Consider the following 25,180-nt stretch of genomic DNA (forward strand, 5'->3'; position numbering starts at 1 on the left):
TTTTTTTTTTTTTCTAGAAGAGAACATTTTGAAATTTGGGAAATTAAAACCAGAGCAGCACTGAACTGGAGGGCACACCAGGTGATGGGTGGTTACCCCAAGGTTCCCCTGGGGAAGAGCTGAGTGCTTGATTTCTACAGGAGAGGGCAAATTATAAATGCAATATTCAAACCCAAAGCAGCTTTAAAAAAGAAGAAACATGACGGCTTTGGAGAACTTTTGTCCTCTTACTGGAAACCTTATCTTAAGCTTTCTTTGTTTCCAAGTCCTGATGCACACCATATAAAAGGCCCTGGCCATTCTGTTTCATGAAAACAAACAGGAAGGGACAAAGAAGAGGTAAAAAAGTATCGAGGGTTGCACACTACCTTTCACACAGGTATTTCCAGGATGCCATAATGAAGGACGTCCTATCTTAACTCAGCATCAGCCCAGCATCCACCCAGCACAGGTGTTACTGGGCGCATCTGCTTCTTCCTAAACTGTTGTTCCCTCCCAATGGAGGATCCCAGTCTCAGAGATTCTCATTCAGATTATAAATTCAGGCTCACACCCTTCAGCATCAGAGACACAGCACCTAACAAAAACACTTATTTGGGTGGAGAAATAATAACGTGTGCTTTACAAGAACAGACACAACCACAGCACAGAGCTCCAATGTCAAAGAAAAAAAAGCAGAGAAAGTGAACGCATTCACTTTTCAGCGATGAGTGCACATAATAACAAGAAAACCTAGATCCAGCATTCCTCTCCAGCTGCTCCCCTCCAGAGAAATGCTACTTTCCACTGAATTCAGTTCAAAATTACTCCCCAAAATACAATTTCCTCTCAGTCTTTTAAAAGGTACCGGACAATCCTTCCCCCCCCCCCCCCCCCCCCCCCCCATGATTTAATAGCCTCCCTCACTGAATACAAGGAATCCTTAGTGTAACTGTATTGAGGGACGTTCTATCCTGTATGCAATATACAATCACCAGTGAATAAAATTATTGAGTGGGAGTTTGAATTGTCCTCGTCACATGCACACAAATCATTCATTCAGATGTTCTCTGGGAAATCACACTGAAAGCAGAGCATACCCAGCTGAAGCAAATTTCAGTATTAATTTAGGTGAATGTTCATGGGAAACCATTTGTGGTTCTTTCCCAATCCTAGCAAATGAGCTAATGAGCTGAGGAGTTAATATCCATCATGAGTTTTTGTTTGTGAGGGGAATACCTGCCATCTGTATTATACAGTGGGGACAATGAACAGTTGTGTGTGCCCATGCTGACACAAGTTACCACCAAATTTTGTCATTCATCTTCCAAAAAACAGGAAGAGCCATGAAAACTCAGGGTTACTTGATGTTCTTGAAGCCACCTAACCTGTTCAGGTTTATGTGTGCAACCTTACAACAACATATGCACTGCATTGGTCCATAACTCTCAACTTTCACAAGTTCTTCATGAGATGAGACAGAAAGTCAGGGGAATGGGCTAAAGTTGTGCCAGAGGAGGTTTAGGTTGGATATTAGGAAGAACTTCTTTACTGAAAGGGTTGTGAGGCATTGGAATGGGCTGCCCAGGGAAGTGGTGGAGTCACCATCCCTGGAGGTCTTTAAAAGACATTTAGATGTAGAGCTTAGTGATATGGTTTAGTGGAGGACGTGTTAACATTAGGTCAGAGGTTGGACTAGCTGATCTTGGAGGTCTCTTCCAACCTACATGATTCTGCGATTCTGTGACAGGAGTAACGAATATTTATTCTTACTCTTTCCTCAGGGTGGGAAGAATATCCAGGATATCTTCCCATGTCACCAATAGGACTTTGTTCATCGGACCTATACATCCTCGGATCCCTTCAGGCAGACTCCAAATGAATAGCACAGAAAGTTGTGTTAACACCAATTTGTACAAAGGAGCCACATCCATGGAGGTGAGGAAAATTATCACAACTAAAGATCAGACTCACAAACAAGTCTTTAAATATATTATTATTTTGTGTAATGCAAAATAGACAAGCTCCTTCTTTCCAAAGGGTAAAGAGTTCTGCAATGACACTGCATTTCCCCTCAAACACACATCTTTACCCAAAGTATCTCTTCTGTGGGATAAATTTTCCTTTTTGAAGAGGCAATACATGAACCCATAAATACAATTTCACTTGAAATGTTTATCTCATGTTTTAAAGTCTGTGTCAAAAGGCACAAGCAGTTTTTAGCCTGAATACAGTTTTATGACCTCCAGTTCACAAAAGAACATGAGTCCAAACGAGATGCTATATCCTTCCCGAGAAGCTGCAGGGGCCAAATTTCATTCCCAGCTATAGCTGTCATAACAGTGTTCTCAGTGGCAGAGAAGGAATGCAAATTAAATAGTCTAGAATTGCTCTCCTCCTCACATCTTCTAATCATGGAAGTAACAGAAGATCTGCAGCACGTGTACAGACAGCACTGCTGAGTAAGGACAGTGGTGATGCCCAGCTCCACGTGTGGCCAGGCCCATATGCTCGCCTCATTTAGTGTAGCATTATGACAAAGTCCAGATTTTTTGATTTTTTTTTTTTTTACATCACTATATCAAAACAAAATCCCATAAACACTTGGATTTGGTGATGTTTATATTCTGATATGTTCTTTCAAAGGTAAGCAGTCACACATGAAGTTTATTTCTCTTGCTTGATCAGCTGTTTTCAGAATTAGAAAACATTAAATAGAAGCAAGAAAACAGCAAACTTTCACCACTGTCAGAAAAATGTTTTTCAGTTAATGCATCTGACATATACCATTAGACTAGATTTGTAAGCACTGACACTGTTTGTCTTGACAAATATCTCAGAATAAACTAGCTAAAGATCCTTTTGTGCCAAATTCTGCATCCAGCTTTTTACGCCTTGCTGTGTATTATCCAGCATGCATAACAGGCCATGAAACATTCCACTTCTCGCCTTATTAGCTCATATATTTTGGATGAGAAAGGATATGTTCATCCAAATGATGGTTTCATCACTGTGACTTAGTGGATGGACAACCTCTACCCCTGATCCAACCCAATATCTCTCATCCTAGTTGCAAATCATGGAGGAGAGCAACACCATTTATATGTGGTATAAAAAAGTTAATTAAACAACATGAAGTGATTTAACAGAGGAGTAAACTTTTCTGATTAGATGATGCAGATGATCAAGTCACTTTCTGAAACACCGATGACAACACCACACTCAGTATCAATGTATTCTCCAACTCTTATGTGACACTAAACAGCTAATGCTGAGAACATTCATTCGTTTCAGCAAATACCATTTGGCTTCTTCCACTAACACAAGCTTTCCATGCACCTCAAGTTCTTTTTGCAGTGGCGTTGTAGCATTGCCTACACCCCAGTGGGACTTCATAGACATTAGGGTAACTCTGCAGTTTAACATCATACCTTAGACACCATTTTTCTTGATAATTTTAGCAGTAGGCTCAGTAATACATGAATCCCCCAGTAGTAAGTTTCTTCATTATAAAAGACAATCACAAACTTAAAAATGCAGATGAGAAAAAATATACCAAAAAAAAAAGGCATAAAAGTGTTATTTTGAGATAATGACAATGCATTGTAGGACTGGTCAAAGTGAATAGCATTACCAGACAGATAGGCACCGTCCGTCTAGCTGAGCATCCAAATCACAGTGGGTGATAAACAAAACACAGAATCACAGAATCACAGAATTGTCCAGGTTGGAAGAGACCTCAAGATCATCGAGTCCAACTCTGACCTAACACTAACAAGTCCTCCACTAAACCATATCACTAAGTTCAATATCTAAATGTCTTAAGACCTCCTCTTGAGTCTGAAGTCTACTGAGAAAACCGCACCTTTCCTTGGGTATTATGTGACCCTTTTATCAAAAAGACAAGGACTGAATACAGTTCATAGAACAGTTTGGGTTGAAAGGGACATTTAAAGATGCCCAACCTTTGTTCATTGGGCACTTGAAGCATTTCACTCTGGTGTTCACCAGAAAGAAAACAGATTTTTTGTTGTGCTGTCCTAGAAAGAACCAACTGCAACCCTTTAATAGATTTACTCATGCCATGCCTTTTTTAATCAGTTTGTCATAGATTTGCCCTGGTCACTCAGCAGGGTGGAAGAGAAGCCTCTGCAGGTGGGACTTAGACTTCTGGTACTGTAAAATGTTGGAGATGACACATTTTTTCCTGTGAATAATCTGAAAGGCTAAATGAGACGCAAGTGCATGCAACATGAAGAGCAAAACCTGAGTGGGTACAGAGTCGAGGCAGCACCCAGCCCTTCATCCTCCCCCAGGCACATCCTCAGATGCCAGGCTCAGCTGGTGCGAGCACCCTGTCCTTGTGCCCCGCTGCTGCTGCTGTCCGCCAGCTCGCTGACAAAGTGAAGCCCAGCTGGAGTCCTTGGACAAATTGCACTGCCAATATGAGACATGTTAAAAACATAGAGACTGCCAGTGATAAATCTGTCAGGATTAGGATATGTGAGGTCTGAACGAGGCTGGTGGCAGACCAAATAAGCCCTTATGTGAATTCAGCCTTTTGAAAACAGAATTTCGTGATCAACAGCATCGGCGGCAGCTGACAGTGGAAGCAGCAGATAAACAGAGGCCTGGGCTGCTGTGGTTGCTCACATGTGGTTGGAGATGCAGCTCCTGTGCCATGAGCAAGGTGAAAAGCAGCCGAAACGCAGCCCATCAGCCATTAGGCTGAGGATGCTCTTTGTGGCTGGATGTGCCCTTCTCAAAAATCTCAAGGAAAGCAAGAGATGAGAAGCCACCAGCTGCTCACCAGCAAACTTGAGAGTTAATGATGTGAAAATGGTTGGAAAAGCAGGCATAATGTCCTCAGCTGGTGTATTTTGGCTGGGATCTGTGGAGCCCTGTGGACGCGGAGAGCTTGTGCCAGGCTATCTGCAGGGGAGCTGATAGGAATAATCGTCAGACGAGAAGGTGAGTATACACAGACCATAAATATCTGCCACATAAGGTCCAACAGTTTGAAAGAAGACAGTGTTTGAAAATGAGTTTGAAAACAGGAGGCACATTGGAGAGATCAGTGTTAAAGCACGATACAAGGAATGTTATCTCCTCCTGTAATTTATTTCCATTACAGCCAAGGCAGTTGCAACCAGTAGCAAAAATAAAACCCGGCAGAAAAGTTATTTTAACTGAAGGTGAAGAATTTTGGACTGCAGTTTTAGGGTTTTCTTTTTCTTTTTCTTTTTTTTTCTGCTCTTCTTGCAGCTAACACCTAATATCTAAAAGAGATTTACGAGGTTCCCCACACACACTAATACGGACTTTACCTTTACACACCATCACCTCGTTGTCTGCCCTGTAGATAGATACACAAAGGCCTTGACTCTGCAAAAAACTTACACAGACATTGAATTTTAGGCATTTGTCAAAACCTATAAGACTAGATCTTAACCTTCCAGACGTTATTCCCCACTAGGGTAACAAAGCAAAACCAGCTTTCCTATCTTGTTGAGGCCAGTACTTCAGTCAGTTTTCCATGTCATCCATGGGGTCCTTTCGGGCAGCAGCCAAGAGCTGGAGATTTTGGCAACTGGAAAATGCAATTGTGAAACCATAAAAATTGGAAAGGAAACTCACTCTGAAAGCGAGAGGCGAGGCTACTTTTACTTGTCTAGCTCGTAACCTGGTAATTTCTGTTTAATATGAGAGCTGTCATGTTATGTGTGCCTCTTGCCTTTTCAAACAACTGCATCTCAAAAATGATTTTCAAGGCGTATCACAATTAAAATTTCTGTCTTAATCTCTAGGCGTGTGTTGCTGCAACAGTCAGGATGCCCTGGCGGCACCACAAAACATGGACACCAGGCCCGGAGCAGCCACGGCGGTGGAGCCAGCTGAGGTAGAAGTCGCAGGGCTTCAAAGCACCCGGAGGAGATGCGTGCCAGCACAGCTAAGAGGGCTTTTCATCACCGGGCAGCTCCGCCGGGTCTAGCAGTGTGCGGCCATAACTTTCAGCACCTCTGCGACCAAGAAAGCAGCACACACACGCTCTGGCAAGGCTCAAGCTGTTCTCTACTTCCCCAGGAAAAAAAAAAAAAAAAAAAAAAAAAAAAGAGGCTACTTGCTGAGCACACTGGCTACAGATCCAAAAGAGCAAGTTATGGACATGTAACGGAAAGGAGCAGGAGGGATGTAGCAAAGCAACCGGAAAATCCGACTGAGCTGCAAGGGTCAGTGAGCACCACTGCTGTTTGACACCTAGCATCAGGACGGGAAACTGATGTACACTTCAGAGAGCTTAATTCATCAGCACAAATGTGACCTTAGAGACTCAGCTTGGCTCTTAGGGAATCCCAAAATACAGCCATTGGGGTTTCCACCGCCGCTCACCATTTCTCATCTCAGTGTCAGATCTCAGCCACCCACAGCGTGCCTTTAATTTTATTAGAAGGTCATTACTTTGGGGTATGTTCATTTCTTCATTTCTTGGAGCCCCTCATCCCACACCTTCCCAGGCAGGTAGCCAGGCGTACCCCATCCTAGCATACTTCCATCGCATGGAGGGGCTGGTCTGACCACAGCAGCTCCCATGGCCAGGTCAGGACATCAATGCTCAGCCCACCCAAAGCCACCCCCTGTCCATGCAGCAGGGACAGCCACAGGGACACCATGGACTGATGGCTCTTCATCTACCTGAGACTTTCTGCAGCCTTTCTCCCCACCACACTGACTTGGTGTAAAGAAAGAAATACAAATGTTGAAGGACAGAAGTTAGGATCCCTCACAGAGGCAAAAGTTTCAAGTCCCGTTAATCCATTCATGTAAATCCCAGGTTAATGCATCAGCTTGTTCTGCCTGTCCTAGGATGTCAGTGCTCTGGCTGACGTGTGGCCAAGTACACCTCTGCCTCTCTCCTAGCAAGCCCATAGCCAAAGTCCCAGAGAAAGTCTCCGTGCATACATTTGGAGACCAACAAACATGTACAAAGTTTAACGTTGCAGTGAAAAAAAGTCCCAAGACGAGTTTGCAGGAACATGCAGAGATCTGCGTGCTCTTCAGCGCTGTGAAAGATATTTATACGAGAGGATCTCCCTCCCTCTCTCGCATGAAATATGCATTGTCAGCTGTGGCTACAGGGAGAGGACAGGGCCCGGGGCTCCAGCGATTCCCGAATGAGCCCCGGAGCTGCTGTGCAGAGCCAAGTCGCTCTTTCTCGGCTGCGAGAGGGGATCACCGGGCTGCAAACCAATGCTCCAAACGCAGCCAGTGCTGCCTGCCTGCGCTCCCTTTGAATGAGCGGGGCTGCGAGCAAACTTTTCTCCGGCAGGGCAGCTCGCACCGGCTGCAAACAGGCTCCAGACCCCAAAGGAGCCCCCGCACCCCGCACCCCGCACCCTGCATCCCGCACCCTGCACCCAGCCGGGGGCTGCCTGCGGGGCTCTGACCGCTCCGGGACCGGGAGGGGGGATCCCAGGACGGGCCCCCAAGGGGCAGGGAGGCCTCTAGGGGAGGGAAAAGAGGGGGACAGCAAAGCGAGGAGGGCTCGGGAGGGGTGCGGAGGGGTGCGGAGAGCCCCCCCGGTGCAGCTCACGTTGTCCGGGCGGCTGCCGGTGTCCCCGTAACATGGAGCGTGGGCTGAGGAAAGGGTTTCGAGGTTTCCAAAGCTCTCGGTGTGCACGTCCAGCTCTCGGTAACTTACCTTGGGCTCTGGGTGATGCTACGAGGAGCCAGCCGAGGCTGAGCAGCAGCACGGCGAGCTGGGCTGGGGGGCGCGGAGGAGGGAAGCGCCGCTGCCCCGCACGGAGTCGCTTTGACATCTTAGCCCGGACTGAGGGAGACAAACTTTCATCAGCTGGGGCTGGAGAGCAGCACCATAATATACAGTTACGGCGAGGAGCGAGCCGGGACTCAGGATGTGAGAGATTTCCTGCATGCAGTTAACTCCCAAACCCCTCCTGCTCCTGCCGCACGGGCTGCCGCGGGGCTCCGCTTTCTTAGGGGGGGAGAAAAAAAAAAAAAAAAAAAGTTGCTCGGCTTTTTTTTTTTTTTTTTTTTTCTTTCAGAGAGTCGTGTGTGTGTGTGTTTTGGGTTTTTTCCCCCCTTTTTGGCAGGCGGGATGCGCTGACCGTTGCAGCCACGGAACAAATGAGGCCGCCCCCGCCGGGTCCTAGCGCCCGCCGCCCCCAGCGCCGAGCACCCCCCCAAGTTACCCCCCCTCGGGATCCCCCCCCTCTCCCTACACACCCCACCCCGAGCCAAGGTTTCCCATTTTCTGCTGCACACGCAGCCCTGGCTGCTTCCTCTGGAAAGTCATCTGCATGTGTTCGAGCTCAGCGATTATTTATTGGTTTCCTAATTATTCCTGGTGCCGCCAGAAACTTATTTTATATTGTTTTTTTCAAAAAAAAAAAAAAAGAAACAACAACACGCCCACAGAGTTGCCAGATGCATTTTTTAAAATCTTCCTCATTCAAATTATCATTACCGACTGTCTGGGAGAATAACCAAATACAGATTATCTAATCCTTGGTGTACCACCAAAATACATATAATGCCCACATGTTGTGCAGAATGCTGCAGAGCAACCGAAAGAAAGATCCCAGTCCTGGAAACCCTTATTGTGCAGTTTTGCTTTTTATTCAGTGAGATTCTTCCCCAGTCTCACTTTTTGGGTATTGATACTTAGTTCTGCCTATTGACCCCATGCTCCTTGTACCCAGAATAACCGCTGAAGGTGGCCTAATAAGGTTTTTGGACATCTCAGGCACAACAGCCATGTGATTCTATTAAAAAAATAAAATAAAATTATTATTATTTGGGGTGCACAGATTTGTGTCTGTTCACAGTGATCTGGACGATGCCTTCCCCAGCTCAGGCGAAACTCTGGATGCAAAGTCCCGCAGTTCCCAAGCCAGAGCCCTCTGCTGTGCTTGGCTCAAGCCATTGACCCCTGCTGGGCCGCCTGTGGGACAGGCACGTCCATGGGATAATAGTGGTAATGTCAGGTCATCTTGGAACACATACACCTAGAAAAGAGCTGGGCCTCCTATCAGCTGCTTTTCCCCACAATTAAAACGTTTGTTTTCTTCCACCTCTCCCCTCAGCCTTCCACCCCAGACCACTCACCCCAAGTTGCCCTCAATTCTGAACGCTGTCTACATCTATCCCTCATTTCTTATCTTGGCAGCATGGATTTTCTTCATCACACCCCTTCCTGGGCAACCCCTATCCTTGTGAACAGTTAATGTATAGCCTTAATTACCAAAATGCTAAATTATCCCTGCTTCCCCAGGATCAATTACATTTCTGTAAAAACATCTAAACTCAGCAATGTTTAATCCCTAAAAATCTAAACTAATGAACTCCATTGACTATCTTATTAAGGACATGCATAATCCACACAGCACACTGGTTAAAAATGTGAAAATTAAACCAGAAGATTTGTTTGTGGCAGGCCCCTATAAATGCCACGTAGACATTTTTACGCTTTGAAGCTTTTTTTCCCTCACTTAAAAAACAAACAAACAAAAAACAGTCAAAGGGGGCTAGGGACTTTTAAATACAGTTTTGGTAATCCCATGTGGCTTTTCACTTAAATGGCAGTATTTTTATTTTGAGTAACTATATTTGCTAACAGAGAATGTGGAGCCAATTATATCTTGGTCATTCACTAGCATGAATGAGCTAGATATTATCAATGTTCCTCCTCCTCCTCCCCCAAAACTTAACAAGAAAAGAATGCTTGCATTTTACTGCACTAATTTTATGGGGTTGAAGTTGATAAATTGATAGTTTATCAGAAAACAGCCCCAAATACTTTATTAACAACATCCTTAAAGGAATGCTACTGAATTGTAGTTACTCTGACTCTGAAGAACAGCAGTACGTTTTCACAGCAGTCTCAAAACTCTTTTGCTGAAAAAAGAAAGAAAAGTGAAGTTAATCTGAAGTGCCCCTGCCTCACTATGTGCCTACGAGAGACCAAACCTTGACTTTTCATTTCTCATGTCAAACCACCTCCCACAATTAGTTTTACGAGGCTTGGCTTATCCACTTCAGAAGAACAAGGCTGAGTTTCCCTGCAGGAAATGAAAATTGCATCCAGGTTGTGTGGCTGCTTCAAAGGGGGCCACAGCCCCGATCCTGCAGGTTGCTCCCGCGGGCGATGGGCTGTCCGCTCCTCCTGCCCAGCTTTGTTCTTTAGCACTCTCGGGGACGGGGTGGGGGGATGGCTGTAGGGGGTTTCACTGTCTGAGATTTTATTTACCTTTGTATCTTTTGCTACTGCTTCTTTAAGGTTTCTTTCTTTAATTCTTCCTTCCTTCCTTCCTTTCTTTCTTTTTCTTTTTTCCTTTTCATTTTTGTTCTCCTTATCTTCCTTAGCATAGGTATTTAGTTTTTCTTTACTTCAGCCACGCTTAGCTTTTCTTTCCAAAACACACTCTGCTCTCTGTCCTACAATAGCAGCAGGATGTGAACAGCTAAATAATCTTTTCACTCCTCGTTTTTATCTCTCTGGGAAAGGGAAAGCTAACAAATGGCCATTTCTTCCCTATAGATAGGGGCAGAGGGTGGCATATGCTGGCAGCTTGGTTTGCGCTCAGCTTTAAGGCTCAGCCTCTGCCCTGCAGGAACAGCAAGCCAGGCATCAGCTAAAAACCCCAAACCACAGATCCCTCTGCTGTACTGTCTCTATGATTTGGGATGTGTGGACGAAATATCCCCCCCTGCAGCTGTGGGTCACTTGTGGCTAGAGGAAAGCCTCAGGAAAGGAGAGGCGAGGATCAAGGATGGCCGAGGTGCCATCATGGAGCTCTCTTTGGGCACGTCTGTCAACTGCATTGCCTCTGTTTATTCTTCCCCCACTTCCCCTTGAAGTTGTTTGGAAACACTTAACACTCCTCCTTCAGCAGGAGGCTGAGAATTGGTAACATACATGGGGTGCTTGGCAATTTGGCCTCACTCTTGGTCAGCCCTGAAGCAGGGCTGCAGGTAGGCCTCCGTTTCTCTCCAGCCACCATCCCTGCCCCTGCCTGGTGTCACTGTGTCACTTTAAAAGATCGGGTTGGAGGGGCTTAACCCTCAGCTTGCATTCACTTTGATAATATGTTGATGTAAGAAGCACACATGATTTTTAACAGTTCATATTTGACTGTATCAAAATACAGGCGCTCGGCCTCTGGTTATCGAATTACACGTTCAGGCGGGAGCTTTAGTTCACAGGGCACTGGAAAGGTCAAGTCAGAAGAGAGCCATATGGAAAAGACAAGTATGGAATAAAGTATGGAATAACTTACCTGGAAACAAGCATAACATGAGGGCTTGTACAGACAGCTAAAAGAAAGGAGATACACTGAGGGAAACATCAACCTCCATCAGTTTCCCCTTGGTTAAAGAAGAAGGAAATTTTAGAAGGAATTAGGGGCTGCTGGAGACAACATGAAGAAAAAGAAGGGGGAGAATAAATTGAAAAAAAAAAAAAAAGAAGTAAGAGTGAACATGTTTTAAAAACTTCAGACTACAATACCATATGCTCTGGTGACATTAGACAGGAGGTACAAACAGGACCTAAGAGTATATACAGGAGTAACAAACTGTATGGCACTTGTGAGGTGGACTTTGGTACACTATGGAGCATAGAGTACTAAAATATGAAGAAAAAAACTGTGTTTGCTACCCTTCTGTGCTACAGCAGGAATTGCATCCATGCATTATAGCTGAAGTTAATGAAGCATGGATAAACCCTTCAGACAACTGAAAGATTATTTCAAGAGGAGAGGTTCTGGTGGGGAGAAATCACCTCTGTAATGCTGCTCTCACATCTTCCCCGATCAGCCGTGATCTCCTTTTGGATATCCAGGAAACCTCACTGTAATCACAGCATCGAGTGTTATCCAGAAATCTGAGTCCTTTTATTCCCATATGTGCCAAAAGGCATGAAGACTTGTCTGGGCTTAGCTACAGGGATCTACAGTTTTGGGGCCTCCAGGCTAAAGTTTTTGCTTTGTACTGTAAACAAAACAAAACACAAAAAACTTTTCCCTTTGAAATCTGTGTGTCCCCTAGCCAGCTGCTGAGACTTTGTGTCTCCAGTCTTCCCTCACTTCATTAACTTGCTGCAAAATCAAGATCCTGCTGAATTGTGACTGCAGTGGCAGATTGCAGTACTCTGTAATTAACAGGCAGAGATATGGCATAGTACAGCCTGACCCTTTGCCACAGAGCCTTTCTGCAGACCTCTGCCACAATGCTCGGACACAAAATAGAATGCTCCCAAGAATAGCATCCATCAGCTCTGCACACTGAAATGAAATACTTGCTTTATTGCATGGATTTGAATAGTTTGCTATACATACTTGGGAGAAGTTGCATTCTCTAGATTTTCTGGTCTGGGAGGGCAAGTTTCCATCCTCCGTATCTTCAGGGAGCACGCATTCCTGCACGCCTTGATGGGCTGTCATGCTGCCCCAAGCAGTGCACAGAGCCTGCAGCAAGGCGTTAAGCCCATGAAATTCAACGCAAGGTCAGCAATCCTACCTTCGTGCTATTGATATATTCCTATGTTCCTGCTTGCAGGTCCTTGCTTTGGTCATGGCCTTTTTCACCTCCTGCCCCAGAAGTCCCACAATGCCAAATTCGTATGAAATTGCTGCCCTGGAGCTCTGCCTTTTGCTGCTCCATGCCCTGCTCAGGCGAGCCGGTGGGCACCCAGTGCCACTAGATCTCAGCCTGATTCCAGGCATAGCCTCCTCCTGCCCTCTCTAGAGGACCAAGGATTTTCTCAGTGTCTCCTCTGCTGCACACAAACTTGCAAAACTGAGTTTGGTGTGGTTGAGCAGAGACTCCCTCCTGAGACAAACCCGCGAGCTGTTTGAAGTAACACGGTTCTTTGTAATGGCAGGGAACCACGAAAGCTACATCCCATGGAGAGGTTACAATACTGGATTCACCTCATCACTGACCGCAGAACCCCAGAACTAAAGTGCTTCTAGGTACATTTCTTTTTAGATACATAAGAAACTAAACCACCCTCACTTTGTTTGAAGGCTAAAGCATTATAACATGATATTCAAATATAAGTAAAACTGACACGGCCATCCTGAAGTTATTTACATATTTAATAAATGAGACAATAATTGTAACCTGTTTCAGGCATAAAATGTAATTTGTGTTTGGAGAACGCTGCCAGCCAGCATGACTCCCACCTGCAAGGGGGGCAGCAGGGCTGGTGGCAAGTGACACGTGCTCATCACCCTCCTCTGCCCTCCCTGCTCTGCCCAGTTTGTCCTACCCCCCCACTGCAACACTGTTTTGGAAAACAACTCCTTTTCTCTAACAAAGCAGGGGAGTAGGCTCAGTTTTAATGCTGATTAAGCTCTATATACTACTTTATAGGGAAACTACACAGAGACTGTTGCAGCCTGCTGTAACAGGGCCAAGGGTGAAAAAGCCAAGAGGAGCTCAAGCGAGAGCAAACAAAGAAACCCACCGCTCCAAGGATACAGGACCTTAACAACAACAACAGCAACCCCCTAAATTCTTCAGCACTTAAAACACAAAAACCCATATCTCATGCGCTCCCTCGTTACATTCTTTTCCTGTAGCATAAACCCTCGGTCATGCAAACACAGAGCTCTGTGAGCACGGCCACCCCCGGCAGTGGAGCCTCCCCGTGCCCCAGTGCTTATCTTCATAAATCAGAGAGGGGGTCCAGCGTGGCTGTGCAGCCCCAGAGTGACACTTTTCCTTCTGATGCTGCCATTTTCCTGGCCAAAGCTATTGTTGCAACTGGTGACCCTCGCCCTCCCCTGCAGCAAAGACACGTGGCACTCTGGGGTAGTTGATGTTACCAGGTGGGAATTAATATTCTGCAAAATCATCGTTTGCACTCTCTTCTAGTTTGGTGTTCTGCTCATGATCAGCCCCTGGTTACTGCACTGAGAAGGGAATTCTGCCATGTGGGAAGAAGCAGCAAGGATTTTCTGCCCAACAGCCTGCTATAGAAGATCCTGGAAAGTCCAAACCAGAGTGATGTGGCCCTAAGTTCTGGGCATCCAACATCCTCTCCATGAGGACCTGAATAGCTCCTTCTTTTCTCATGGCAGAAAACACATCATTTTAGGCTTTGCTATCTATTTCAGCAGTCATTTATAGAAGTGACAGTTCTGCACCACAATCCTTGTATCAGAGAGAACAGTTCTGAGAGCATGGCAGAAAAGTTTCCTGCACTACAAATCTTTTAAATATGACAAATAACCCATTAAATAAGTTTTTCTGACTTCAGACCAGACTTTGAGAACAAGCACTTTGATCCATTGCTTCGAATTTCACTGTCTCCCTGAAAACAAAAGAAAAAAAGGACCACAAATTTTTACATGTCTCACAAGAGGATAGTATTCAACTCAGACCAAAAATTATGAAGTCATATATTTTTAACATTCCTGTGTAGCCCTCTGCAAACCACAAAACAATGCAACATCCATCATCATAAATGCTGGGACAGTAAATTAGAAGGACAGCATATTTTTGGATGCTTGTAAAGAAAAATAAATATTTCTAATTGCAAAGTTGAGAGAAATCATTAAAAAGTACTATGGTATGTATCATGGGAGAATGAAATCAATCAGGTCTTAATCTTATATTATTTATGAAAGGAAGAGTGAAACAGAGCTCTTTTTATCATAGGCATTTTCTGATTGTTATACTCTGATGCAAAACTTTCATTTGCTTTGGGTCATAAACACAGCACGTAAAATCTCTCTGAACTAAAACAAATAGAAGTAAAATGCTGGTTTTGTAATATCTGCTAATAGTATTAGATAGAACAGTCAGCCATAATTACATATCTTTCATGCAGTTTAACTTATGCCATTACATAATTAAATTTAGACCAACGAGCCCTCAAAGTTATATTTTTACATAATAACAAACACAAAAATTATATATGTGCTCCCAGTAGCATTACAAGTTAAGTATATATTTGGCGACACTTTACAGTAAGTGGGTATTCATTACTAATTCCTCTGGTATTCATTGTAATAACATTAGTCACGAAGAACTAATGTGGATATAATATCTAAGAGCTGGTTTATTTCTCTATAAATCGACAGTGTAGAATAGACTGGTAATTCCCTGTCACTGACATCACTGCACTGTTGTTGAAGACCGCCACCAGGGCAGGTATTCAAACCAGGCTGTGCTGTTGTCATTGCCTGCCTGGGCAGCCACGGTGAGCATCCTGCTCGTTATTTATCCATGGAGAGGATCATCATCGTTTTCTTGTTGTTCTTCCCCCAAATCATGGCACATATCTGTCTCCAGCCCATCTCCCTCCTACTTTTTGCAGTGACACAATTTCAGAGGACATCCCAACTACAAGAAACAGACTTCTCCTGTTCCAAATACGTGTTGTTCTTTTGCTTCTTGTTTTTGTTTTTGACTCTCTGGCCACATTTACATATTACAATTCATTAAAATGATTGCTGAGGGACCTATCCTTCAGACACCGGTATCAGATAATCTTCCAATTAACCCAGTTTCGGACTGACACCATTCCCATGACCACCCTTTTGGTCATAAACTTCATTAACTTTCATCACATCACCCCAGAAGGGAACACAAGGAGTTCACTTATTTTAGAGAACAAGAAATTGGAAAACAAACAAACAAACAAACAAAAAAACCTTTGAAATAAAATTGGAAGTCTAACAATTTCTCAGGTACAACTTCATGAACTACAAGAGCTTTGCTCTTAAAAGGTGTTGGATAGTGTATTATCAGATGATCCAAGTGAGAAAATGAAGCTAATGCATGTTTAAGAAATGCTGCCATTTTCTACTTTCAATTTCTGAAGTGATGTGCAGCCCTGCAGTAACTCCAGAACCACGCAGCAGCCTACGTTTAGTAAGTGTTTGCATAAAGGTCTTCCTATAATTATATGTGTACTAACGTCTAGTCATTGCAGGGTACTGTAGAAGGTAAAAGTATTTAAAACATAAAGTCTAACAATAGATCACTGTGACCAATTTCTAATAATAATAATAAAAAATCTCTGTAATTAGGGAGTCTTTTTCATAATCCTATCTATGCAACAAGAACCTCAAGCAGTTTATTCCACTTTTCCTCTTTACTAATTTTATATAATTGTGTGTACCATGAGCACATTTGTGCAGTTTCTTCTCATTTTTTAATCATTCTGCAGCTGCTAGGGAGATGATACACCTCATTATCTTATTCTGTGGGTCATCTAAAATGGATATTAAGTAATTCTACCTCCTACAGCTTTGGTAAGGAGCCAAGGAGAACTAGGATAAGTAAGACGCCTGACAGAAAAATGGAATGTTTTTTTATTTTCAATGTAGAAGTGTGTTTTTACATGACATGTTTTTTTTTTTTTTTTTTTTTTTTTTTTTTTTTTCATCAGTTTGGCAGTTTTGCCAAAGCTAAACACAGAGCTAAAGAAAAAATCAGGACCTCCCCAAACACTTCCAGTTAGTTCAGCTGGGAAACAAGTTTCGCTTGCAGAGCCAAACCAGAATGATGCCACTATCAGCAGGCAGGCCAGCACCACCCAACAAGCAGCACGGGCTCCTCTCTCTGAGCAAGGACTTTGGGAAAGGATTTTTGTGATTGTGATTTCAGTGGTAGATATGTATTTAAATCAAAGCTTGATGTGTATTTGCATTCCTATATTAAACTTTTCTACAGTACATTTCAGTACCGTATTTTATCCTAATGCTTTTCTTTATGCTCAGGTGTCCTTCTTGCATTTCATTTGTGCCCCTGCTTTCTAATCGCCTTTTATTAGGAAGTTTGCAAATGGGGAATGGCCTCAGAGGGGGCTGGGACTTCACAGCCCCCTGTTGCTGACCCGTGGGCATGACAGCGGGGGAGCACAGGGAGAGCACCTCCCAGGCATCCAGCTTGCTGTAACCCAGCTCAGCAAGAAGCGTACTGAGAAATAAACTACACAGGCTGAAGTCATAGTGCTTGATGAAATATGACCTTGTGGGACAACCCCGTGTACTGATCTACTCTGTCAGTGAACAAGTGGCCAGTCAATGCTCCCGGAAAGACAATTACCCACCCATCAAAGCACACAGGCATTTTTGTCCTTGGAGTCAAAGGAGCAAACATCTTTGCGGAAGAGGCAAGCTGGGGTATTTTTGGCCACAGAGCTCTTGCTGTGATGGATGTATCAGGAATGGATTCCTCCAGAGAGAGCTGCCAGAAACTTTATCCCTGCTTTGCTGTGTTGTTTTCCTTGTAAATCAGCCCTCTCACAAAAAACATTACGCTGACATGGCCAATCCCAGATACTAAACAACAAAACTCCGAGCAAGCCTTACCCAGACAGTCTCCTCTTCTATCTGACCAGCTGAGTAAACTTGAAGAAGTAACGAATGACTTGCATACACGTACACAGGAAAATATTTGGGTTTAAAATAAATCCCCAGAATACTGTAACCCTCAGCGCTTTACATTACAGTGACTTTCAGCCCTTAATGATGTATTGCTGTCAGATGAAATTAATGTTGCCAATGTGGAGACAAATGTGTCTCACACACCTAAACCACTGCGTGTCCCCCATGTGGGCGCCATTTTGAGCAAGGCACAACTTCAGCCCTACTTAGGGGCTTCTGGTTAGGAGGGAAAAGGCTGAGGTGGTGAGCCTTAACATGTTGAAACCATCTCAACATTTTACCCTGACTAGAACTCGTTAACATTGCTTTGGATGCATGTTCATATCAGCAGTGAGAAACCAGGAAAGTCAGTGAGGAACTGAGGAACAAGCAGCAGTGGCTGTCACCTGAGTGTCAATCCTTGTGCAGTTGCACCAGCAAGAAAATGCATCCCCCGTAAAGACACACAACATGGGCTGACAAATAGAGAACCCATACCCTAACAGCATCCAAAGAGAAGCAAAATTCCAGTATTTAGCAAATGTGGGTGATCTCCAGCACAGGTTGGGGAGTTGTCTGTGGAGCGTACTGTCCAACGGTGAATGTATTCTTTCCTTTGAAATGCCTGAGAGTCTGAAGTGAAATTACGTCAATTTTGTTCCTAGCTCTAAAGTTTATTAAGTTGATGCCTACTTGTACAGGGCTAAGCCTGTGAGGCCCATGTTTTTCTGAAGTAACATTTTCCTGTATAGTCTATTTTCTATTACAATGACTTGATTGTAGAACTGAAATGAATGTCAGGATTGTTTGCTGGATACATTACCAGATACCTTCTTTTCTGAGGCCCAGAAAGAGAAATTAGGTTTGCAACAGAGATCATTTTTGTTATTTTGAAGTGAAGGTTTCATGTCATATAAAGCATTCCCAGACAGTGATTTGCATTAGGCATTTTGTTCACTAGGTGTACTTCCAAGGTTATTTATGGGAGACAATTCCCACCTCAAGTTGCCACATATTTGTCCTGTAGATTTTGAAAGCTGCATTTAGAGAAAATAAAAAACATTGTGAAATAACCTTTCTCCAAAGCCAAAAGATTTTATGAACAGCATATTAAGACAGAGAAGGTGGAGCTACCTATGAGCAAGATGACACGAGGATGCAGCAAGCCAATGCCATACCATCTCTGAGGATGGCCAGCAGAAATGACAGGAAACCAAGCCACCCCTGCCCCAGGGAGCCTGCTGACAGGGCTGCCAAGGGGCAGAAAGGAAGCTGACCCTTGTCACGCCTCATTTCAGTTGCTCTCATGTTTCCTTTTCTCACCAGGATGTAATGGATTTCTAAGAAGGATCAGCTCCTCTGTTCAATGAAAAGAGGCAATGGGCAAAACTGGAGGACAAGAAGTTCCAGCTAAACATCAAGAAACACTTCTGTACTGTGTGGATCAGGGAGCCCTGGCACAGGCTGCCCAGAGAGGGGCTGGGGGCTCCTCCTGGAGAGCTTCAAACCCACCAGGACCTGGGGCTGGGCACCCTGCTCGGGTGGGGAGGGACCTGAGGGATCTGAGGTCCCTGCCCACATCAGCCAGGCTGCGGTTCTGTAATTCCCAGCCAGACAGTGAGAAACATGTCAAATATGTATATATGTATTTACACAGGCATGTAAAATTCTATGGGCATGAGGGATGGATATATTTGGGCAGTTAGATTAAGACGGTTAGATTAAGACCCATTTCTCTAGTTTCTTGGCATTCTACAAGAAAAATGTTGCATTTCCTTGTAAAATACTCTTTCATTCCCAACCAGGAAGGCTCCTGGTCTTCTGCTCTGCCAGAGAAGAACTAGGAGAAGTTTCAGGGCTCTCTTCTCCTGTTGGTATAGGATGTCAGTCCTACACCAGAGAAAATCCCCGACCCAGGCTGCTTTTCTTCTCATCCAGAGGATAGGGACCAAAGACCTAACATCTTGTCTCCATACCAAAGTGGTATGCCTCGCTGTGGCTCTAGGGAAGGACTACAAGCAAGTTTAAGTAGATACAGTAAAACAGGCTTAAATGTACATAATACTCCCCTATGGATGTGTGTGAGAAGCAATGCTCCTGATTCATCAAACCCAATAAATCAAAGCTGCATTCCTCCAAAGTCAAGAAACTAGAGGTTAAGGAACCAAGGGGGGAAATTTTAGGTTCCTACTGAACTCAAAGGGGATTTGGCACTGACTTCTATAGGAAATGTCTTCAGTTCTTGTAGTGAGCTCTAACTGAAACTAAGCTTGAAAGATAATCCTTCAGATCCAGTCTAGGAGACCATGTGTGTGGGTGTGCTCACTGCTGACATTTATCACTGTGTGGTGGAGCCCCAGAAGTCTGCTGAAGAGAAAGGCCCTCCTGTTCGAGGCAGGCCACATGTTTTTCCTGGAGAGCAGCAGAGGGATCAATGAAGCCACAGGAGAGCAGACCTACCATGCAGCTGAGCCGTGAAGCTTGGAGGATGTCCCTTCTCTCAGTCCCTTTCACAAGTTCCCCTGTTTGGAGCCATGTGTGGTCCAGCCCTGACCTCAGTCCCCAGTACAGCATTACTTGATTGGTTAAAAAGACTTGTTTTGGGCAAGAGCCCTGGCAGTTCCTTTCTCACAACAAGCGTTTCCTTACCTTCTTCTCTCAAAATGTATCTAACCAATTGTCGAGTACTTAAAAATATCTACCTGGAATGCAGTGTATTTGTTCAATAAATCTCTACCTTTTCTGTGAGCAAAAATTAACATCATTAATCCCACTTTACAAACTAGGAAGCTGAAACACAAAGAGGAAAAATAATTTAACAGAGAGAGAGAGCATGAGATACAAGCAGGCTCCTGGTGTCCAGCACAAGTCACGCAGCTGGAGGCTATCTAAGTGGCCAGTGCTCTGCTCACCAACATAACTCTTCCAAAACAGTTAACCTTACATCTCAGGATGGATTAGAAAAATAAAACATAGATATCAAAGGCTAAACTCCAGCCTCATTCAAACACATTCAATTGAGTGTTCATGCAACAGAGGTTAACGCTTGCAATGATTTTTATGGGCAATATTTTTTACCATAGTATTTGTGGCAGACAAAGGCATGACTTCTCAAGCAGTTTCAATAATTGTGTTATATTTAACAGTACCAAATAAAAACACAGCAGTTGGATAAATATTATATTCGTGTTTTATTCCATAAATAAATTCCATTGGTTTGTAAGCTGGTTGTTTTTACTTCCAAAATGTACAAATAACAATTTAAATATTTTTGGAGGAAACATTGCAGATGGTTTTAGTTCTGCAGTTTTGATGCAAACATACTTCTTGGCACTGCTTCTTAATATGCCATTTCTATAAATACTTAATGCTCACAGAAGTGGAGTAAAATACATATTACAATGAAAAACATGAAAAACAGTTAAAACCAAATTTTTAAATATCGTCTTTAAACAGGTAAACTTGCTATGCAGATTCACTACATAAACAGGAATAGAGTTCTTCAGAGAGATGAAATATTGGTCCCTTTTGGTATGTTAAGTATTAATGTGAAACTGCTGCTGCTATGATTATGTGGTAATGCTATTTCAGCTAGTTTCTAAACATAACAAATAATGATATTCATTTTTCTTTAGTTTGAGGATTTAACTCACAGGAAATCAATTAATAGAATACTTCAGAGAAATAAGTTTCCCAGGTCTTATAAACCCAGTTCTATTGCTACACAGATGTATACTTTTAAAAAGATTAAGATAAACAATACCACTGTAATTCAGTATTTGCATTAAAAATTCTTAAAATTATTTCCTCTGGGTAAACTGACCATAAGTTGATGCTCTCAAACAGCTGAGCTCCCTTTTAGACCATATTTTGCTTGCTTGAAAGTTGCCTTAAAATTTCAATTGAAATACAAATGATCTTTCTTTTTATAAAGAGCCAAAGATAAGAAAAATATCTCCAGGTAATTAAGATAACAGTAACTTTTATGGCTTATCTAGCAGTCAAAGGCATTTGAGATCCAATTAGGATGATCGGCAAGAGAATCCTTTGTCACTCAGTGTTTCTTTGAAGGAGCTGGTCCAGTAATTGCTAGGAAAAAAAAAAAACAATTCAAAACAACCTTAAGATAGTGTTAAACTACATGACGTGGAAACAGCTGTAGAAACCTGAGCAATGCTGTGAGGTGGCACAAGCCTCCTTAGATCTCAAATCTTTAACAAAAAAGAAAAGGAAAAAAAAAAAAAAAAAAAAAAAAAAAGCACTGAAAGCTTTTCCAGCTTGGACAGGAACAGTGTGATTAGATGGAGGAGTAGAGCATTTAAGGAAAGATTGAAAAATTGTTACACGTAGATGACACGGAGGAGGATTACCTGGCAGTTCATCAGATCTCTATGTAGATTAACTGCACTAAGGCAGATTTCTGCCAGGACAAATTACTAATTTTTAAAATATAAAGTATTGGGTGCTTATTCTGACATGAGGTTCATCTGTCAATTCCAAGGCCAAGGAAGTGCCCAATCCCAAGGACAAGATTTGAATAACATCCTTTGCTCTCAGAGTTTGCACATGATAGCAGAGGCTCCCCAGGGCGCTATGTCCATGGGCCTGTGTGAATACAGGTATCTGCCTCTCCTACCAGTACCTGCTACAGGGCTAGAGAGAAGAAAACTAGAAAACTTCTTTGCTAGAGAGAAGAAAACAAACTAATCACTGCAAAACCACAGGGCCTGGTGTCTGAGCATCCTACATCTCACTGTTCCTTCTCTGCTTCATAGGGGTGCTGAGGGCCCAGGAGGATAATAGCGAAGAGAAGTGCACAAATACTGATAATAAAGCCACAAATAGATTTAATTACAGACCAGTGGTCAAACACTCATATTTTAAAGCAGCAAGAAGGATTACAGAGCTGTGCTTTGCATTCACAATAAATCATTACCTTTTTGAAGATCTCCACACGCAATCTATTACTCTGGATGATTATCCGCTTCTGTTTTTCTTCTTGTTTCTTTTTTACTTCGGGTAAATTGTCATAAATCCTGGAATGAATTTGGAAAGTTAACTTCACGTCATCCCTGGGACTTGCAAATGACTTATTCTTCTATTGGAAATGTATGCCACCAATGCAATACTTGGCATTAATGGGCATCACTGAGTATTTGAATTAGATCCATGGCACAAGAATTATAAATTATTAATAATAATGTTATTAAAAACATCTGAATTCTTGAAAAACAGTGCTGATTTTGAGCTAAGGAGTAAAGAAAGATGGGATCAGGTTATCTCAATGCAGCAGCATAATTCTGGGGAAGCTTCTAATGAGCTCAGTGCAAGTGGTTTTGATTTCAAAACAGAATTTGGCCTGTACACTTTTTTTTTCTTTTTTTTCTTTTTTTTTTCATTTATGTCACAAAATTAATACTGAGCAATTATTTTCAGGCATTCCTCTGAAATCTAAGAAAACCATCCATAGAAGACTGTAATCTGTTGATATTTTTTCACTGTCACTAGGAACTCTTTTACCAAAAAAAAGAAAAAAAAAAAAAAAAGACATTATTTGTCCTTTTCAAATATTACAGGAGTTGCCCTCAGAAAGGTGACTTCTGGTCTGATCTTTTCCCATCGAAAACCATGACAAAATTCCCACTGGATCAAAAAGGAAGGAGAATCTTCCTTCTTTCAGGGATGTGGCTTGCAGGGTATGGGCATTCTGTGTTGTCTGAAACTCCTAGAAAGACTCTGCTTAAAGGGCAGGCTTGGCCCAAATAGATCAAATTGATGCAAACAAAGCAAAACTTGAGCATTGTGCAAAAGCACGGCAAGAAGTGTGACAGACCAGCCCCATTGTGTGAAGGTGATGTGGAAGTACCTTTTGGATCTCATGTGCATCTCTTTCTCTGGAATGAATCTTTCCTTTGGTTTGAAGAGGTTATCTAGCAGAGGGAAAATAAAGTTAATATTAGATGAATCTGTGTTTACTGAAATTTCAAGCTTCTCTTTCCACTTAGTCATGCTATGGTATTCCTGATTAAACTTTCGATGACTTGAGGTCAGATCTGCATAGGTCAATAGAAAGGCTTTTAACAACTTCATCTGGAGCTCAGTTGGGTCCCAAAGCTGCCATCCAGCAAGGGAAAGACATTTATTTTAAATGTATCCGACTCTTGTCATTGCCACACGCAGCTGTGTAGGCCTCTGCTCAGCCCAGCGCCAGCTGCCAGCAGGGCTGCAGCAGGTGAGGCCCATGCTGCAGGCCATGTCCCCAGCCGCCATGTGTCAGGATCCTGGCTTGGCACCATCCTTTCCACTTCGATTTATACCTATTTTACAGGGCTGCGAGTAATTATGCTGCATGCTAGGGGGAGGAAAATTGTATTCCTCTTTGCTGATCGACTATGAGGATATCTGAGATAATTTCAGTCAACGTTTCCCTTGATACAGGGAAATAATTACTGATCTTCATAGTCAGTGGGTCCCAGGAATAGGTAATTTTAACACCTTGCTTGCTAAAATGGTCTCCGAAAAGTTTTTGCATGTCATTTGCACAGGGTGGGCAGCCAGGAGGTACGGAGGACAGGGTGCAGTGCCCTGAGTAGTCACATTAAGCTGGAAGTCAGAGGAATTTGCAAGTGCTTTTGCAGAACATATGTATAAGATAAATGTGTGCAAACTTTTAAGCACTTCCATTTGCCAAGGAAGTTTAGAAGACATAATATATATCACAGCAGGCACCGCGTCAGCCTCTTTCTGCCATCTCACTGAAGAGACAAAATAGAATAATCAAGACAAGGAAACAAATACAGTGAATAATTTGTTCCAGAACTGCCCAGTTCAGACGCTGGGCCAGAGCAAACCCAACCGCTACTACCCAAAAAAGCCCCCTTCCCAACAGGTTTGTGGGGCACGCTGTTGAAGACACCAAATGTTTCAGGGATATTTATGGGAGTTGTCGTAGCAACCTAACAGCCTCCAGCAGCATATGGGGCTACACCCAGAGGCAAAACCGTGCTCAGATTACCGCCTTGCTCGGGAAAATGCTGTTTGTCCTTGAAGCTCCTGTATCTCCATGTAAAAATAAAAGGGAACTATGCAGCAGTTTCTATTCTAACCTGGTACTGCTTTCAAAATGCAAATTGTGAAAGGAGAGGAGGCCGTGAAGCTTCCTCTGCCCTAGGAATAACTTTTCTCCACTCAGGGCTTATCTAGGCTTAATAATTATTATTACAACTTCAGTAGACACAAGCAACATACTCGATTTACTGGAAAAATATAATTTGACTTTTTTAATTAGTGTTTTAATGTTCATTTACATGCTCATTAATTTAAAAGGAATAAACACTTGGGTACTATAGCTACCCAAATAATCCTAGTGCTTCATGAAGCAGATTGCCTCTGTGACCCTGCAGAAGGATTAGGGACCAACAACACCATCCTGCTGGGACCAGTGCAGCTCCCAGCACAGCCCCTTGCTGCTCACGGTTGCAAACCTCATTTGACTACTCAGGCTTGCAGGACACATCCCTTCCCCAAGGAATGTCCTCTAACCTGGACCATGGCACAGGACCACAGCCTGAAATCATATCAAGCCATCACCATGGGTTCTCTGCAGCACTGAAACAAAAATAGGAGATGCTTGGGCAGTCCCTGGTGTGACCAACATTTCCTTGGCTGTTCCTATGTCTTTGGGTGCAGCAGAAACCTGCACAGCCCACACCACATTAAAGACACATTAAATCTTCCAGATCTTTATGCAGAGCCACTGGAACCTGTGAGAATAATTCTCTCTGGATGACACAGAAATC

The 25,180-nt window shown here is 43.2% G+C and overlaps 2 protein-coding genes across 2 annotated transcripts in view; both read right to left on the bottom strand.

The window, feature by feature from the left end:
* Window positions 1-7,912, bottom strand: part of ADAM12 (ADAM metallopeptidase domain 12) — a gene marked incomplete at its 5' end in the record, with an annotated part of 183,204 nt that extends 175,292 nt beyond the window's left edge. The window contains 2 exon segments of the mRNA XM_084526031.1: window positions 7,679-7,822; window positions 7,825-7,912. Coding sequence (XP_084382157.1) covers window positions 7,679-7,822; window positions 7,825-7,912 — 232 coding nt within the window.
* A 12,636-nt stretch (window positions 7,913-20,548) lies between these two features.
* The window catches only part of LOC311439840 ((E2-independent) E3 ubiquitin-conjugating enzyme FATS), a 63,737-nt gene continuing 59,105 nt past the window's right edge, over window positions 20,549-25,180 (bottom strand). Inside the window, exons 7-9 of the mRNA XM_084526032.1 lie at window positions 23,248-23,311; window positions 22,318-22,417; window positions 20,549-21,470 (exon numbers count right to left, since the gene is read on the bottom strand). Coding sequence (XP_084382158.1) covers window positions 21,432-21,470; window positions 22,318-22,417; window positions 23,248-23,311 — 203 coding nt within the window. The 3' untranslated portion in view covers window positions 20,549-21,431. The remainder of the gene's footprint in view (window positions 21,471-22,317; window positions 22,418-23,247; window positions 23,312-25,180) is intronic.

Source organism: Aythya ferina (genome assembly GCF_964211825.1).
Source record: "Aythya ferina genome assembly, chromosome: 7".
Classification (NCBI taxonomy): domain Eukaryota; kingdom Metazoa; phylum Chordata; class Aves; order Anseriformes; family Anatidae; genus Aythya; species Aythya ferina.